This window comes from Chelonoidis abingdonii, chromosome 23 (genome assembly GCF_003597395.2).
Source record: "Chelonoidis abingdonii isolate Lonesome George chromosome 23, CheloAbing_2.0, whole genome shotgun sequence".
Taxonomy (NCBI): Eukaryota; Metazoa; Chordata; order Testudines; family Testudinidae; genus Chelonoidis; species Chelonoidis abingdonii.
Genome location: NC_133791.1, coordinates 22,414,828 through 22,428,661, shown reverse-complemented (window position 1 = coordinate 22,428,661; position 13,834 = coordinate 22,414,828). Strand labels below are relative to the sequence as shown.

Here is a 13,834-nt window from a genome sequence, read left to right as displayed (position 1 = left end):
GTTTTCTGATGAGGATTTCCGAGGCTCCGGTGGATCCCTGTTCTGTGTCTCTTCTGCTTCTGATCTCAGAGGGTCTGGTGGGGTTCCCTGGAATACTCGCTGCATGGCAGGAAGAGGAGCTGGCTGCTTCAGGGGGGTCAGAGTCTTGACTCTAGCTCAAGCTGGTAGTGACAGAAGTGCTGCTCTCAAATAGCTTCAGGAGCCTCTATCTGCAACCAGTTGAGGGTCTCAGCTGACAGGTGTCCACATGACAAGAAATCCATCCTCGCAGCTGTCACTCTTGGGGTGGCTTGTCTGGCAGCCTCTGCAGAAAAGAAAAGGATGATTGAACCATAGAGACTAAGCTCCCTTCTCACTCCTGGAGCGGGTGCACTAGCTCAGGGAGGAATGATGCTGCTCCCTCTTCAGTGCATGGAGGTGCCAAAAGGCTCCCAAGGTATGTGGCTCGCCAGCCGCAGCACTGACCAGCTTGAGCTGTCTGCAGCCGCATGTGGATCACCTATCAGCTGCTTTCCCCTGGGGGAGTGTTGCAGAGATGCCCCATCTCCGCACAGAGGGTTACCCACAGGCACGAGTGCCCTTTGCACAGCAGGAGTCTCCCTGCTCCCCTAGCACAGGGACTGCACTTCCTGGGTGGCCAGAGCCTTTTATCTTATCACACCAGCATTACTCCCAGCTGAGCTTTTGGTGCAATTGATCTCCCTGGGCTGGAGCAGCTGGAGTCTCAAGTCTGGTCTGCTTCTGGGCTTGCTAATACTTCATCCTTTGTTCCTGGAGACACCTGCCCCAGGGTCTGGGCTCTCTGTCCCTGGGGTGCCCTATTGCTTGCTTTGACCTGGATCATCTCCTTGTCCAGCAGCTCCTGGGACTTGCTTCCGAATCTCTCTGTCCCCATCTGCCATCTCCTTTGGCCTTTACTCCAGGAAACCCCCTGAAGCGTGTGGACTCCCTCCTCCTTGACCTGGCTCCTTCTGGACCATTGTTCTCCTTAACTCAGGCTCCTGCTTTGCTTCCACTCCCAGGAACCTCAAGGCAAACAGTGACCCTGAACGTGTTTGCCCCTTCCCCTCTCTCTCTCTGTCTGTCTGTGGCACTGTCAGTGGCACCACCCCGTGATCTGGGGGGGGGCCTGCTGAGGCTGGACTCCATGGTCTCCTTCTGATGCAGAGTGCTGCATCCAACTTCATAGGCTTTCCAGCTGTTTCCAAGCTCAGTCCATTTCCCCCTTCTGGCATCTCCAGTCACCCCCCCTGCTGACCTCTGATCGCACAGGCCATTCTCTGGAGGGGAGATATGGTTCTGGGGTCCCCATTCTACTGCCACTTCCCAGCCACCCTCAGCTGGCTTCCCTATCAATCTTCTCCTCCTTGGCAAGGAGCAGAGACCCTGACCCTTGCATTGTTAGTCACGTTCTCCTGTCTGCCCCCATGGGGGAGAGGGCAGGATCTCCGTGCTTGAGAGGAGCCTCCCTGTGTCCCTTCCTCCCCGCAGTTGTGGCTGAGCTGTAGGGAGCACAGGGTCCTAGCCTGTGCTCAGGCTCCTCTTCCAAGCCTCAGGTGTGTCCTGGCTCCTCTGCCACTCTCATCTCATAACCCTGAACACCCTGTCCGCCCACTGTGCTGTGACGTGGTGGGTGCTGCGGGGCCCACCTGAGAGGGGAGTGGGGCTGCAGCTGCGTGTGGGGAGGAGGCTCAATTCCAACCATTGGGCAAAGATGGTGGGGGTTCTCTGACTGCAGACTCCGCACAAGTGGTGGTTTCTTGGTCCTCTGGGGGGGGAGGGGGCAGAGGGGGGTGTCACTAGATGATCTCTTGAGGCTCCTTCCGGTCCTGCTTTTCTAGGATTATCAGCCCCCTCCTGCTGCCTCATCTCTTCTCCCCACCCTATTCCCATCTGCTCCTCTCATTCACACAGTCTGTGCGCTATACTGCCTGCACACGCCCCCACAGTCTGCACCTACACGCACGCTGTCAGTGGATTGCGTGTGCAGACTACTCAGCCCATGTCCATGCCCAGCAGCCATGGCAGCCAGCTTCCACCCTCTTTGCTGCTTTTACAGATCCAGACTAACACAGCTACCCCTCTGATACTCTCCAGGGGCAGTAAGTTAACCCGCAGCCTGCTTGCCCTGCCCCAGCCTAGCCTAGCCATATTGTTCTCCTAATAGGAGCCAATGAGATTCCAGCAGGGGCTGGGCCCAGCCAGCGCATGCTGTTCTGGGAACATCCTGCTCCTAGCCACACTGGGCCCCTGCCCACTGCATGCGTTTAATGTTTAATGACTGCTGCACTAATGTCCGCTGGGAAGGCGGGGGCGGAAGTGGGAGGAGGTGCTAGCGTTGTGCAGCGAAGGGAGTCCAGGGGGTGAAACCACAAGCCCTGCAAGAGTGTCCCCAGTTCAGGTCAGTGAATCCTTTTCCGCCCTACAAGGGAGGGAGAAGAAAACTCTGCCGTCAAGGGAGGGGTTGAGTGCATGGCTGGGAGGACGGGAGGGGGCGGCGATTCCCCCTGCCATGGATGTGAGGTGCACTGACGTCACAGTGACGGGGGTGAGAGAGGCCCATTTGGGCTCCTTTGCAGGGGCTTGGGGGTGGCACACCCATGGGGCTCAGCTCTGCTGGGAACCAGGCCTGCCCTGGCCTGTGCCATTCTCCAGACATGTACGGAGTTGTGGTCACAGTGGGTCTGTACAGCTCAAGTTTTGCAGCCAGCATATCACTGTGCTGCTCCATTGGCTGCCTCAGAGTCCACACGCTACTTCCTGTGAGGGATTCTGGGTAGTGTAGTCCAAGCCAGATTTCCTGCCGTAAGAAGTACTTGAACACACGCTGGTACTGCTTGCCCGTGGAGCTGCCTTGCAGTGCTCTCAGCCCTGGCTTTGCCCCAGGTGTTACTTTGCACAGTCATACTGAGAAGAGACAAAGGTGCTGCAGTAACCTGAGGGATGGCACAGATTTGCCATGAGAGGCTCTTTGCTGCTAAGACAGAGGCACATGCCTCCCGGGCTCTGCTGTGCTCCAATGCCATAAATCCCCCGGCTATGTCCTGTTTCCTCTGTTCTCATTGCCTAGCCCCTGCCCAGGTGGCTGGGGCAGCACCTCAGGGGCATGACGACCTCTATTAAAGGATCTGGTGGTGGGACAGGCATCCCATGCATGTGGCCTCTTCTGGTTATGTTTCAGCCCTGAGCCAGAGGGGATATTGTCATGTGGGGAGGGAGGGGCCTGGATGTCATGGGCCCGGTTCCATAAGGGCTCTGTGCCCAGTGTGCCTGTTCTGAGAGTCAGACCTTATGGCCCCCCCATGCTGTGGCTGAAATGATTGAAGCAGGAGTGCTAGTGGTCCCTGCGATGGTGTTTATTGGACACCTGCCCACATGGGGCTAGGCTGAGACCTGCCAAACTTGGTTTATGTGGGGCCAGAGAACAGCCACGGTGAACAGGGGGCACTGGCGCACTCCCCCATTGTTAGCCGATGCTCGACTTAGATGCGTTCTCTAGCAGCCAAAGGCTCCGTAGCCGGTTCGTGGGCCCTGCACTCCAGTTGCCGCACCTTGTGTCGGGTAGCCAGGGCTGAGGCTCTGCTGATGGCCAGGCAGCCCTTCCTGTTCTGCACAGATTCTTATACCACTCTGCACACTTTAGTGTCCCGGCTGGCCTCAGCCTAACCTAGAGTAGCCCTGGAAAGCTTTGCACTCTGGATCAATCCAGGATCTCTGTGTTGTCTGCGCTGCTGGCCCAGCACTGCCCTCAGAGCCCCTCCTCTGCCAGGGGAGTAGGGGGCACTTAGGACAGCATCCAGGGGCTGCAGCAGAGGGGGAATCGCCTCCCCCCGCCCACTTGGCAGGGATCCCCTTGGCACCAGATTGTACGCAGGAGCATCTCTGAGCACCCAGAGCCTCTCACCCCCTATCCCAGCTGGCAAAGTCACTGGGGCTGGAGAAGCCTGCTGCCTGGCACTGTGGGTACGTCTCTTGTGTCTGTCTATGCCCTTAGAAGCTCAGAGGAGAACAGTCAATATGGTCCCATGGGGGATGTGGTCCCCATACTTCATTGCTTGACTACCCTGGCTTAAGTGCCAGGAGTGACAAAGTTGGGAGGTGCTGTGCACAGGATCTGGTGTATTTTAGTGTATCCCCTATAGAGATTGGGCCCCTCTAATTCCAGATCCTCTGGGCACAGTGGAGTCACCTGCCAACAGACCTCCTCATGCTCCCCTCTGTTCATTGTGCCTGGGAGAGTCACAGCTGGAGGGGAGTGTGCTCTGTCCATTGACTCTGCCCATGGGGGTTCTTGGAGAGCATTCAGCTCCACACAATCCAGCCTGTGTGCGCCGGCTGGGGTTGGGGCGGGGGAGGAGTGCCATGTGACTGGCTGCGCTGGGCCATTCATCCTTCCTGGGGGGACAGACGGGGAGTCAGCTGTATGGTAATGGCTGCTCCACTGAACGGTGCGGGGGCAGATCCCACACAGGCTGCTAATCCTGCTAAGATCAACCACCTTGCCACATACCCGCCCCACCTGGGGGGAGCAAGGGGATGGGAGGCCTGGCCTGCCCGGCCTCTCCTAGCCGTGCGTGCGCATGCTTGTAGCACTCTGTGTGTGCTGTCACTGCTTGAGCTGGCTGTGTTCTGCTCTGTGGCAGCGTGCGTACATTGCTGTGTATGTCACCAGTTGTGGGTGTATTTATGTGTCTCTGTGCAATCCCCACCCCTGCAGCTCAATCTTGTTTCCCCCCTGCAGAGCCGGGACAGGACCGTGTTCATGTGCAGAACAACCCCAGCAGCCCCGGCATGACATCAGGGAACGGAAACTCTGCCTCTACTGTCGCTGGCGCTGCCCCCCAGAATGGTGAGAATAAACCACCACAGGCCATTGTGAAACCCCAAGTCCTGACGCATGTTATCGAAGGGTTTGTGATCCAGGAGGGGGCAGAGCCGTTCCCGGTACGCACCTTCTTCTTTTCCCCTCTTTACGCTGTTCGCTTTTTGTGTTCTTGCTTTGGCGCATGCGCAGGTTTCGCTCCCGCTGTTTCCCTGACGATAGCAGGAGCCAGCTGAGCATAGGTCTCCAGTCGCTGCTGTGCCATGGCTCAGCCTGAGTGGGGTGTTCACCTCTGCTGTGAGAGACGCAGACCCTGCCTCTGCAGCGGGGTGTTATTCTGGGCCAGGTGGTCTAATGGTTAGAGCACAGGACTGGGAGTTAGGACTCATGAGTTCCATTCCTAGCTCTGCCACTGACAGGTGTGATCCTGGGTGAGGCTCCTTTTCGAAAGCAGCCTCTGAATTTGTGTGCCCAGTTTTAGACACTTTGGTCCTTGTTTGGGATGGTGCACGCCCACAGAGGGTACTCAGCGCTTCAGGAAATCAGGCCCTGTGTGTGTCCACTGGAGCACCTGGGACCCGAGGCCCCCTAAATCCAAGGCCGCTTTTGGAAAATGGAGCCTTAGTTGCTCTGCCTCAGTTTCCCCATGCGAGCCATGTGGATCATGAGACTTTGGGCAGCACTGCGGGAGGTGGGGGTGAAGAGCACTAACTCAAGGGTTATGATTCGAACTTGTCACTGCTCTCAAATGTGCTTTGAAACCCTTGGATTCACCGTGCGTGAAGGTAAAAGTGGAGAAGGAATTACTGCCTTTGAAAGGGGCAGGGACGCTTCTGGGCATCAGTTTCAGTTTTATTTTTAACTTTATTTACAAGAACCTTTAAATAAATATTGTGGTGTTAGCTCTGCTAGGCAGCCAGACAGGTTAAGTTCTCAGGAACTGGGGGCAGGAGGCCTGCAGCCCAGTCAGAGCTTCAGCCTGAGGATAGAGCCCCCCCTCCGCACTTTGCCAAAGCATTTGGGTCAGTACAGACAGTGACACACCCAGCAGTGCATGGCATAAAGCGCTCCTGAGGAAGGAGCAGCAGCTGCTGTGCTTAAAGGGGTCCATTCCGGCGGTCTCATCTCAGCCTGGTCTCTGCCCAAGGGGAAATATTCCACTTGGCACAAAAATGGTCGAGCTGCTTTAGAGCTAGAGAAAAAGATCAACTTTCCTCAGAACAAAAACAAAACCTCCCTCGACACCACCTTCCCTGTGTGACCTGGCAGGGCATGAAACAGCCCGCTCTGGGGAGAGAGCCCTGGGGAAAATAAGCAGACAGGTGACTGAGCTGTGAGACTGCAAATTGCAGTGGATGAAATTCACGCCCATGCAGAGGCCCAGCATGAGATTCGTGCCCTTCCTAAACCTGCAGGATATCGGTGGTGCCGAGGCCTTCTGCTGCCCAGGGTGGATTTCACCACTGCTTGTGCAGTTCACAGGGCCCTTTTACTCAATCTCCGATCCTGCATAACCGTGATGGGACTGCTCGCAGCAGGTGGATAATGCAGGATTGGGGCCTGTGTGCATCTGCTGCATGACGGAGGGAGGCTGCACTGAGCATGCGAGCTGGGTGCTGAAGTGAGGAGACAGGGATGAGCAAAGATGGCTGCACTCTGTGAAGGAGAAATGCACCTTAGAGGCACAGAGAGGGGTGGCTTTCCCTAGCGCATGGGGCTGAGCAAGTCGTTTCAGCCTCTGGACATGGGCACCCTCTAATACCAGTTTGCTGCAAGCTGGCAGAGCTGGGTTGCCAGCTGTCCTCATGCTTGCAAGTGGTAAGCTGGGAGTTCAGACCGGGAACGGGAGTGGAGTAGAGCGCTATGGTGGAGTGCCTGGACGTATGAACTTCCAGCTCCACCTCCAAACCTGAGCGGGCTTGCGCCGCGTCAGAATGAACAAGGGTGTGCCCCTGAGTAACTCAGCTCTGTCCAGGCCAGGAGCTCCACTGGTGCAGCAGGGAGCATGGCAGAGCAGCGTGAAGCAGGAGCCTTGCTTTGCTCTGCAGCCTTCTGGCCCACCAGAGTGGCCTGGCTTGATGGGTCACTGCTGTTGCCCTTCAGTGGCTGTGTCACAGAGCTGCTAACAGATCTACCACTGCTGCCAGCTGGGGGAGCTCTCCTCCAACTCACAACAAAGGGCTGTGGTTCTGGAGCCAAGTTCTGGGCCCCCTCCTTTCTGCCCACTGCAGGGTTTTTGGAGGCCCGCCGAGAGCTGGCCTGAGGCTGCACGCAGAGCAGCCCTCTAACCTGTCTCACCTTGTGTCTCCGGCGCTCCAGGTGGGGCGCTCTTCACTGCTCGTGGGGAATCTCAAGAAGAAGTATGCCCAGGGCCTCCTGGCCGAGAAACTCCCACAGCAGGACAATACAACCACCACTGACTCTGAAATGGAGGAGCCCTATCTGCAAGGTAGGCCCCGGCCAGCAGGGGCGCTAGAGAGCTGAGCTGGCTGCTGCTGCTCCTCCCAGGCCTCTAGTCAGGGGAGGGAGCAGCTCTCACATTTAAGAGCCGCGGTCGGGCTGCCTGCTCCCTTGGGAACCCAGTGGGTTAAACCTCCCCACTGTCCCCACCAGAGGGGACACGATGGGATGACCATTTCACCCTAGCACAGGCAGAGCAGCCCTCGGCACTATTCCCACTGGGAAGAGGGGAAGGAAGAGACAGCAGGGAATAGGGTGGTGGGAGCATGGGCTAGTGGTTAGAGCTGGGCATCAGGAGACCAGGGTTCTATTTCTGCCTCTGCCACAACCCTCCTAGGTGACCATGAGTCACTTTCCCCTTTTGTGCCTCAGTTTCCCCAGCCATAAGATGGGGAAGGAGGGAGGTGATTGATCCTGACTCCCCTCTCAGAGACAGTGAGGGCCCATTGAAGGCTGCAAAACACTTTGGGATGAGAAAAGGGTGCTGAGAATGGAGAACAAGGACTGTGCAGAAGGGGGGAGGGCAGATAAGCAGGTAGCTGTGCTGGGGAGCTTCTCCTCTCGACCTCCAGCTTGTAGGCTTAGGGGCTGGGGCCAGGGCCTGTCCCCTGGGGCCTTTCAGGGACCCTGGCCTGGCTTCCAGGTTCAGGGGAAAGCCTGGTGTCTGGCAGCTGGACCCATGGAGGGGGCTGGGGGGCCAGGACACAAAGGGGGCTGAGTCATTCAGGCTGATTGTGCAGCAACCATTTGCTAATGTGGGTAAAGTGCTGGGGGCAGACAGGTTAAGTCTGAGAGGCCTCCAACACCCAGATGCTGTTAAGTCTCCTCAGGGCTGCTGGGTTAAGAGGCAAGAACATCTCGGGATCCCTGTGCTGCTGCCTCATGCCTGTGGCTCCAGGAATAACTCGTTTGCCTGCCCACTGAAGCAGGATCCCATGGCACCCAGAGGCAGGCCAGCCTGCCTGTCTGGCACAGGAGAGCACAGCAACCTGAGAGCCAGAGCGTCTGCAGGGCGGCTCTATCCCCTCGGCTGGTCTTTGAGGGAGAGGGAACCTTCCGGGACAGTCACCCCCTCACCTAGAGCAACCCAGGCACCTGCGGAGAGTGGCCTGCCAGGGGTGGGGAGGAGTGGCAGGGGAGTGTGACCTGTGTGTGGCAGGGGGATTGGCTGTGGTGGGAGAGGCACTGCTGGGGGCCAGTGCTGGCCTGTGGCCCAGGGGGCTGCAGATGGTGGCTGTGCTGGGGGGTGGCTATGCCAGGGGGCAGGGTTGCTCTGTTCAGGCAGTGGCTGAGGCCCCGCTGCATGCCAGGCTTGTGCGAGCCGTCACTAAGAGCCGGGTGTGTCTGTTGGTCCCTGTGTCCCGCTGTGTCCCCAGAATCCAAAGAGGAGGGGAACCCCCCGAAGCTGAAATGTGAGCTCTGTGGCCGCGTTGACTTCGCCTACAAGTTCAAGAGGTCCAAGCGCTTCTGCTCCATGGCCTGTGCCAAGAGGTGACCACTGCTGAGCAGTGCCTGACCTCCCCACCGAGGGGCACCTGACACCACCAAGCAGCTTTCACGGTTCTGCTGCTGGGCAAGGCTCCCTACCATTGCTCAATCCCACCATGGGGCAAAGCCCCTGAGTCCCACCCCATCCCTCTCAGCATCATCTGTCCCATGGGGGGGCTAGGAGCTCTGGCTCCAAGGGCTGGCAGGGCTGTGCTGTGGCTGGTGCACCTGCCTGGTGCCGGGCTCCCCCAGGTGCCATCTGCACCCATCCTGCCACTGGGGAGTGAGGCAGGGTTGTGAGGCTGCTGACCTGAGACCCCATCACTGACCCACTCCTGGCTCTCCGGCAGGTACAATGTGGGGTGCACGAAGCGGGTGGGGCTCTTCCACCCTGACCGCAGCAAGCTCCAGAAACCAGGGGCGGCCACGCACGGGCGCCGCCGCACCTGCAAGGGAGCCTTACCTGTCCTCAGCAAGGACACCAAGAAACAGGTGAGCTGGAGTCTACCCTGGGGTGGTGATCCGAACCCCCTTCCCTCCCCCAGGAGGCAGCTAGTGCGTGAGCCTGGAAGTTAATGACCTGGGCTGCCCATTGGCCCTTGGCAAATAGTTGCGGCTCTGTGGGCACCCCCTGCTCACCTCAGGGCTGAGAGGGGTAGTTGCTGCTGCAGGGCAGGTGCGTGGAGGTTCTCGGGCAGATGGGGCTACAATAATGGTAACTGTCAGTCAGTCCCATTGCCCAGCTGGGAGGGAGGGGCAGTAATGTGCTGAGAAGGCATGGGGCAGGGTGTGGGGGGGAACAGAACCGAAGAACCTCTTAGCAGAAAGTTGATTCTGTCGAAGCTGGGACTAGAATTCAGGACTTTGGGCTCTGTCCCCCGCCCTCTAACCACTAGACTGCACTCCCTTCAGCATCAGCAATAGAACCCAGGAGTCCTGCCCTGGTTCTGAGCATTACACTGCAGCCCTCCCAGAGGGGGAGCAGTAGGACCTAGGCGTCCTGGCTCCCTGTTGCCTGCAGAGCAGAAGAGACTGGGGAGGCGTGTGTTGCAGGGGGTGGGTCTGACCCCTCCACAGGCTGACCTCTCCACTGCCCCTGCAGACGCCGGTGTCCCTCTCCACGGGGTCGGTGCCACTCTCTGTCACAGCCTCGCTCCAGCTCAGCCGCAGCCAGGAGGATTCCAGCCGCTGCTCTGATAACTCGAGCTATGAGGAGCCGCTGTCTCCCCTCTCGGCCAGTTCGTCCACCTCACGCCGGCGGCAGGGCGAGCGCGACCTGGAGCTGCCCGACATGCACATGCGGGACCTGGTGGGCATTGGGCACCACTTCCTGCCCAGCGAGCCCACCAAATGGAATGTGGAGGATGTCTATGAATTCATCCGCTCCTTGCCAGGTGAGGGACCCTCCTGGCCTTGCTCCCCTCCCTGCCACATGGGCCCTGGGCCAGCCAGGGCCTGCAGGATCTTTGAGGCCTGCATATCTGGGGGGTTGCTTTGCCCACTGCTGACATGCAGCTAGCTCTGGGGTGGAGCCAAGCAGCTGTTCTGTGCTATTCAGCGGGGTAGGCTGGAGTTAGCATGGCAAGGGGCAGAGAGCATACTTTGACTTCTAGGGAGAAGCTAGTGAGCTAGGTAGCAGGTTTCAACTAGAGCAAACCACTCTGCCCTCAAATCAGAGAGCTGGTGGCCAGGGTAGGAGGACCCTCAGCAACCACCCTGTCCTCCTTCTCACCTCTGGTGACCCTGAGCGCCTGCCTCCAGCACTGGGGCCTTGGACACGCCACTCCCCACTCTGTGTGAGCTGTCAGTCTGTCCTGCAGGGGTTCCCCCAGGGGCTTTCCTGTACCCCTTGACTTCTCCTGGCCTCTGCTGTCAGCATCCTGCTCCTTTGGCCCCACCTGTCACGTCTCTGTGAGATGCCCCGGCTGTGTAACACAGGCAGAGGGTTTGTCTGGGCCTCCCTGGGAGGGAGGAGTCTTGCCAATCTCCCTCCACCAGAAACAAGGTGCCCCGGAGCCGTGGGCTGACTGCCCTTCCAGTGAGGTCATCAGGTCACGGCATCCTCCCTGCTCCTGCCTCGGGAGCACTGCAGCCACCTGTGGGGTGGGACACAGGAGCTATTTAACAGCTCACAGCAAGAGATTGTGGTTTTGTTCCTGGTCCAGTTTGCAGTTACAGCTGCCAGGGGACCTGAGCTAGGTATGGCCGTGGTGCCTGGGTAACGTGGTCAGGAGCTGTTCTGTTTTCCTGCAAACTGGGGCTGCCTGCGAGGGGACAGCACCCCTGCCAGTCCTGTTCCCCCACACTGGCTCAGGCTCCCAGATCTCCTTGGCGTAGGGAGCTGATGACAGCTCCCTGGAGAGGGCAGAGCTGGCGCCCATGCTGATGACCTCACTGGCTCCCTGCAGGGTGCCAGGAGATCGCGGAGGAGTTCCGTGCCCAGGAGATTGACGGGCAGGCCCTGCTGCTGCTGAAGGAGGATCACCTCATGAGTGCCATGAACATCAAGCTGGGCCCAGCGCTGAAGATCTATGCCCGTATTAGCATGCTCAAGGACTCCTAGAGGCGCCCACATGCGTGGCACAGGCAGCCCACCTGGACACTCCCACGCAGGCAGAGGCACCTGCCTACACAAGCCCTTGGGCAACGGGCTGTAGCTGTCGCTAGGAGCTGGGGGGACGACATTGGGCCCATGAGCTCCTTGTGGCCTGGAGCACAAACGGCCCCTGAATGCCCCAGCTGGGGTCTGGATACCTGTCTTCGCACCTCCTGGCTGGAGCAGAGGCTAGGTCTTGCGGGGCTGTACATATTCTGTAGCATTAGCTTCCCCTCCTGCAGTCCCAGCCTGCCGTGTGGCGCACAGGGGAGAGGGGATCATGGCTGCAGGGCAGGCTGGGCAGGGGCAGTGGCCCCCATGGCCAGGTGCTGGCTGGCAGTAGGCAGGGCTGGTCTGATTCCCCACTACCTGCCCAACTGTGAGACCCACAGGAGCTCCCCTCCCCCCAAGAACTGCAGACTTGCCATGTGCTGGACCCAACCCCCCACTCAAGGCAACCGCCCTGTTTGGCATTAAAGTTGTGTGTGGTTGTGGTGCCAGGCACTGCCCCCACCCCCAGCAGGCGATCAGGTTCTGGGCCCCTGTGTATGCTCCCAGCCTGTGGGGGTGCCAGTGCATCCTGTGGCTCAGACTGTTAATGTGGAAGCCAGCGGGTGCCACTGGGGCTGGCTCCTGAGCAGTGGGGTCCCTGCTCCTGGGACAGTACAGTGGGGAGCAGGCTCCTGGCTGGCTGTGGGGAAGGAGGTGCCCAGTGCCCTTTGGCAGGGGGCTGCATTTCAGCAGGGCCTGCTGTGTTTTGTGGGCATGGGCACTGCTGGCCCCAGTGGCCCAAGAGCATCCGTCCCTGTGCTGTGGAGGGGGTGGGGGCTGTCCTTCCAGGCTCCTGGGGCCAGTGTAGCTGGCTAATGCTAGCAGAGCAGTCCCCTACGCTGGCTTGGGGGTAATCTGCACAGGCCTCCCTGGAGCTTCCCCTGGTGCCTGTCCTCAGGCTGCCATAATATGGCTGAAGCTGCCTCTGTGCAGCGGGGTGGGGGGCTCCAAGCCCCACTGAGAATCATTCCTCTCTTGAGCTGAGGAGATGTAGTTCCCTCCTTGCCTCTGTACTGCAGCGCTGCTGACTGTAAGCGTCCCCCAGCAGGGAGGGAGCTGCTCCTGGCTCTAGACTGAGGGAAGCTGGTGCGGGGCTGAGTTGGGAAGGTCTTTTTATAACCCTTTTTTTTTCCCTGTTGTTTTTAATAAACATTACAAAAAACTCCACAAACCTCTGCTATGGGGCTTTTCTGGGCCTAGGAGCATGCTGGGCACCAGCCACCGTTCTGCTGGTTAGTAACACGAGCGGGGGCTCAGCTGGGGGGAACGTTTCATTGTTGCCCTGCCTTGGGGGGAGACACGCTAGCTGGGTACTGGTTTGACACTGCAGGCGCTGGCAGCACAGCATTTGCTCAGGTTTACCCAGTCTCCCCAGTGCCAAGAGCTGGAAATAGGGGGGAGGGGGTTGAATGAAGGGATAAAAGGGGGAGAGGAGGCAGTGTCTGCCCCTGGGCGTGGCTGGAGCTCATGAAATCCGTGCGGAAGGGGCAGGGTGAGAGCTGCGGATCTGGTGGGTTGATGCTGAGCAGGGCCTGGGGGCCAGAATTATTCTTTTCACTTTTGAAAATATTTTTCAAAACTGAAACTTCCAAGCCAGAAGCATGGCTGCCCTGCCCTCACCAGCTGGGCCAGGGAAGAGGGCAGAGACTTGGAAACCAACAAATGGGAAAAAATGCCAACCCCCTTGGAGAGGCCCCAAACAGGAGCAGCCTCCCCCGAGCGTCCTGGAAAACTTGGGAAACCAACTGGTTTCTGAAAAATGCCTGCTTCTTAGCAAGACAGTTGAACTGCCCCCAGCTCTGTTCGTATCCCTAGTCACAGCCTGGTAGCTGAGCCTCTCCCCACTCTTCAATGGATTTAGTCTTATGTAGGGCAGAGCTGTTATCTCTGTGGGGGAAACTGAGGCATGAAAGGCCCAGCTCCCCAAAGGTATGTGGCCACCTAACTCCTGTTGAGCTCCATGGAAGATCTCACTTCTGCAGGTCTGTGCCTGAGTATCTTCCCTAGGCAGGGCCTTGACTCCAGGTCTCTCCCACCCCAGCCTAGAACCCGGCTCCCTCAGTGTGCTGCTCACTTGCCCTGGTGGTGGCAGCACTTTGGATTCTGGCTGCTAGGGGGCAGCAGGGAGTGTGTGCTGTATGCCCTGCAGTGCCAAGGAGCTGAGCGTGCTCCTGCCACCTGGAAGCTAAGGGGAAGATGCAGTGGCCAGTGTCTCCTGGCAGCAGCCCTCTGCTGAGTATCTATATGCTGGATGCTTCTATTGCTTCAGTGGGAGCAGATGTAGAATCCGGTCTTGCAAGGTGGCACCATTTGTGCAGTGGCTCAGGCCCTGCTCTGCTAGCCAATGCGTCCACAGCCCCCGCAACCCTGGCTCAGTAGCCTTCCCCCCTCATCCCCTTTGCTTGCAAAGATCAAAG

At 58.7% G+C, this 13,834-nt stretch overlaps 1 protein-coding gene across 4 annotated transcripts in view; it reads left to right on the top strand.

The window, feature by feature from the left end:
• Positions 1 to 12,588, top strand: part of PHC2 (polyhomeotic homolog 2) — an 88,296-nt gene extending 75,708 nt beyond the window's left edge. For all 4 annotated transcript variants that reach the window (XM_032798474.2, XM_032798475.2, XM_032798476.2 and 1 more), the window contains 6 exons: positions 4,742 to 4,944; positions 7,142 to 7,271; positions 8,659 to 8,773; positions 9,121 to 9,262; positions 9,873 to 10,164; positions 11,179 to 12,588. In XM_032798474.2, the coding sequence (XP_032654365.1) occupies positions 4,742 to 4,944; positions 7,142 to 7,271; positions 8,659 to 8,773; positions 9,121 to 9,262; positions 9,873 to 10,164; positions 11,179 to 11,333 (1,037 nt within the window). In that variant the 3' untranslated portion in view covers positions 11,334 to 12,588. The remainder of the gene's footprint in view (positions 1 to 4,741; positions 4,945 to 7,141; positions 7,272 to 8,658; positions 8,774 to 9,120; positions 9,263 to 9,872; positions 10,165 to 11,178) is intronic.
• The last annotated feature ends 1,246 nt before the right edge of the window (positions 12,589 to 13,834 follow it).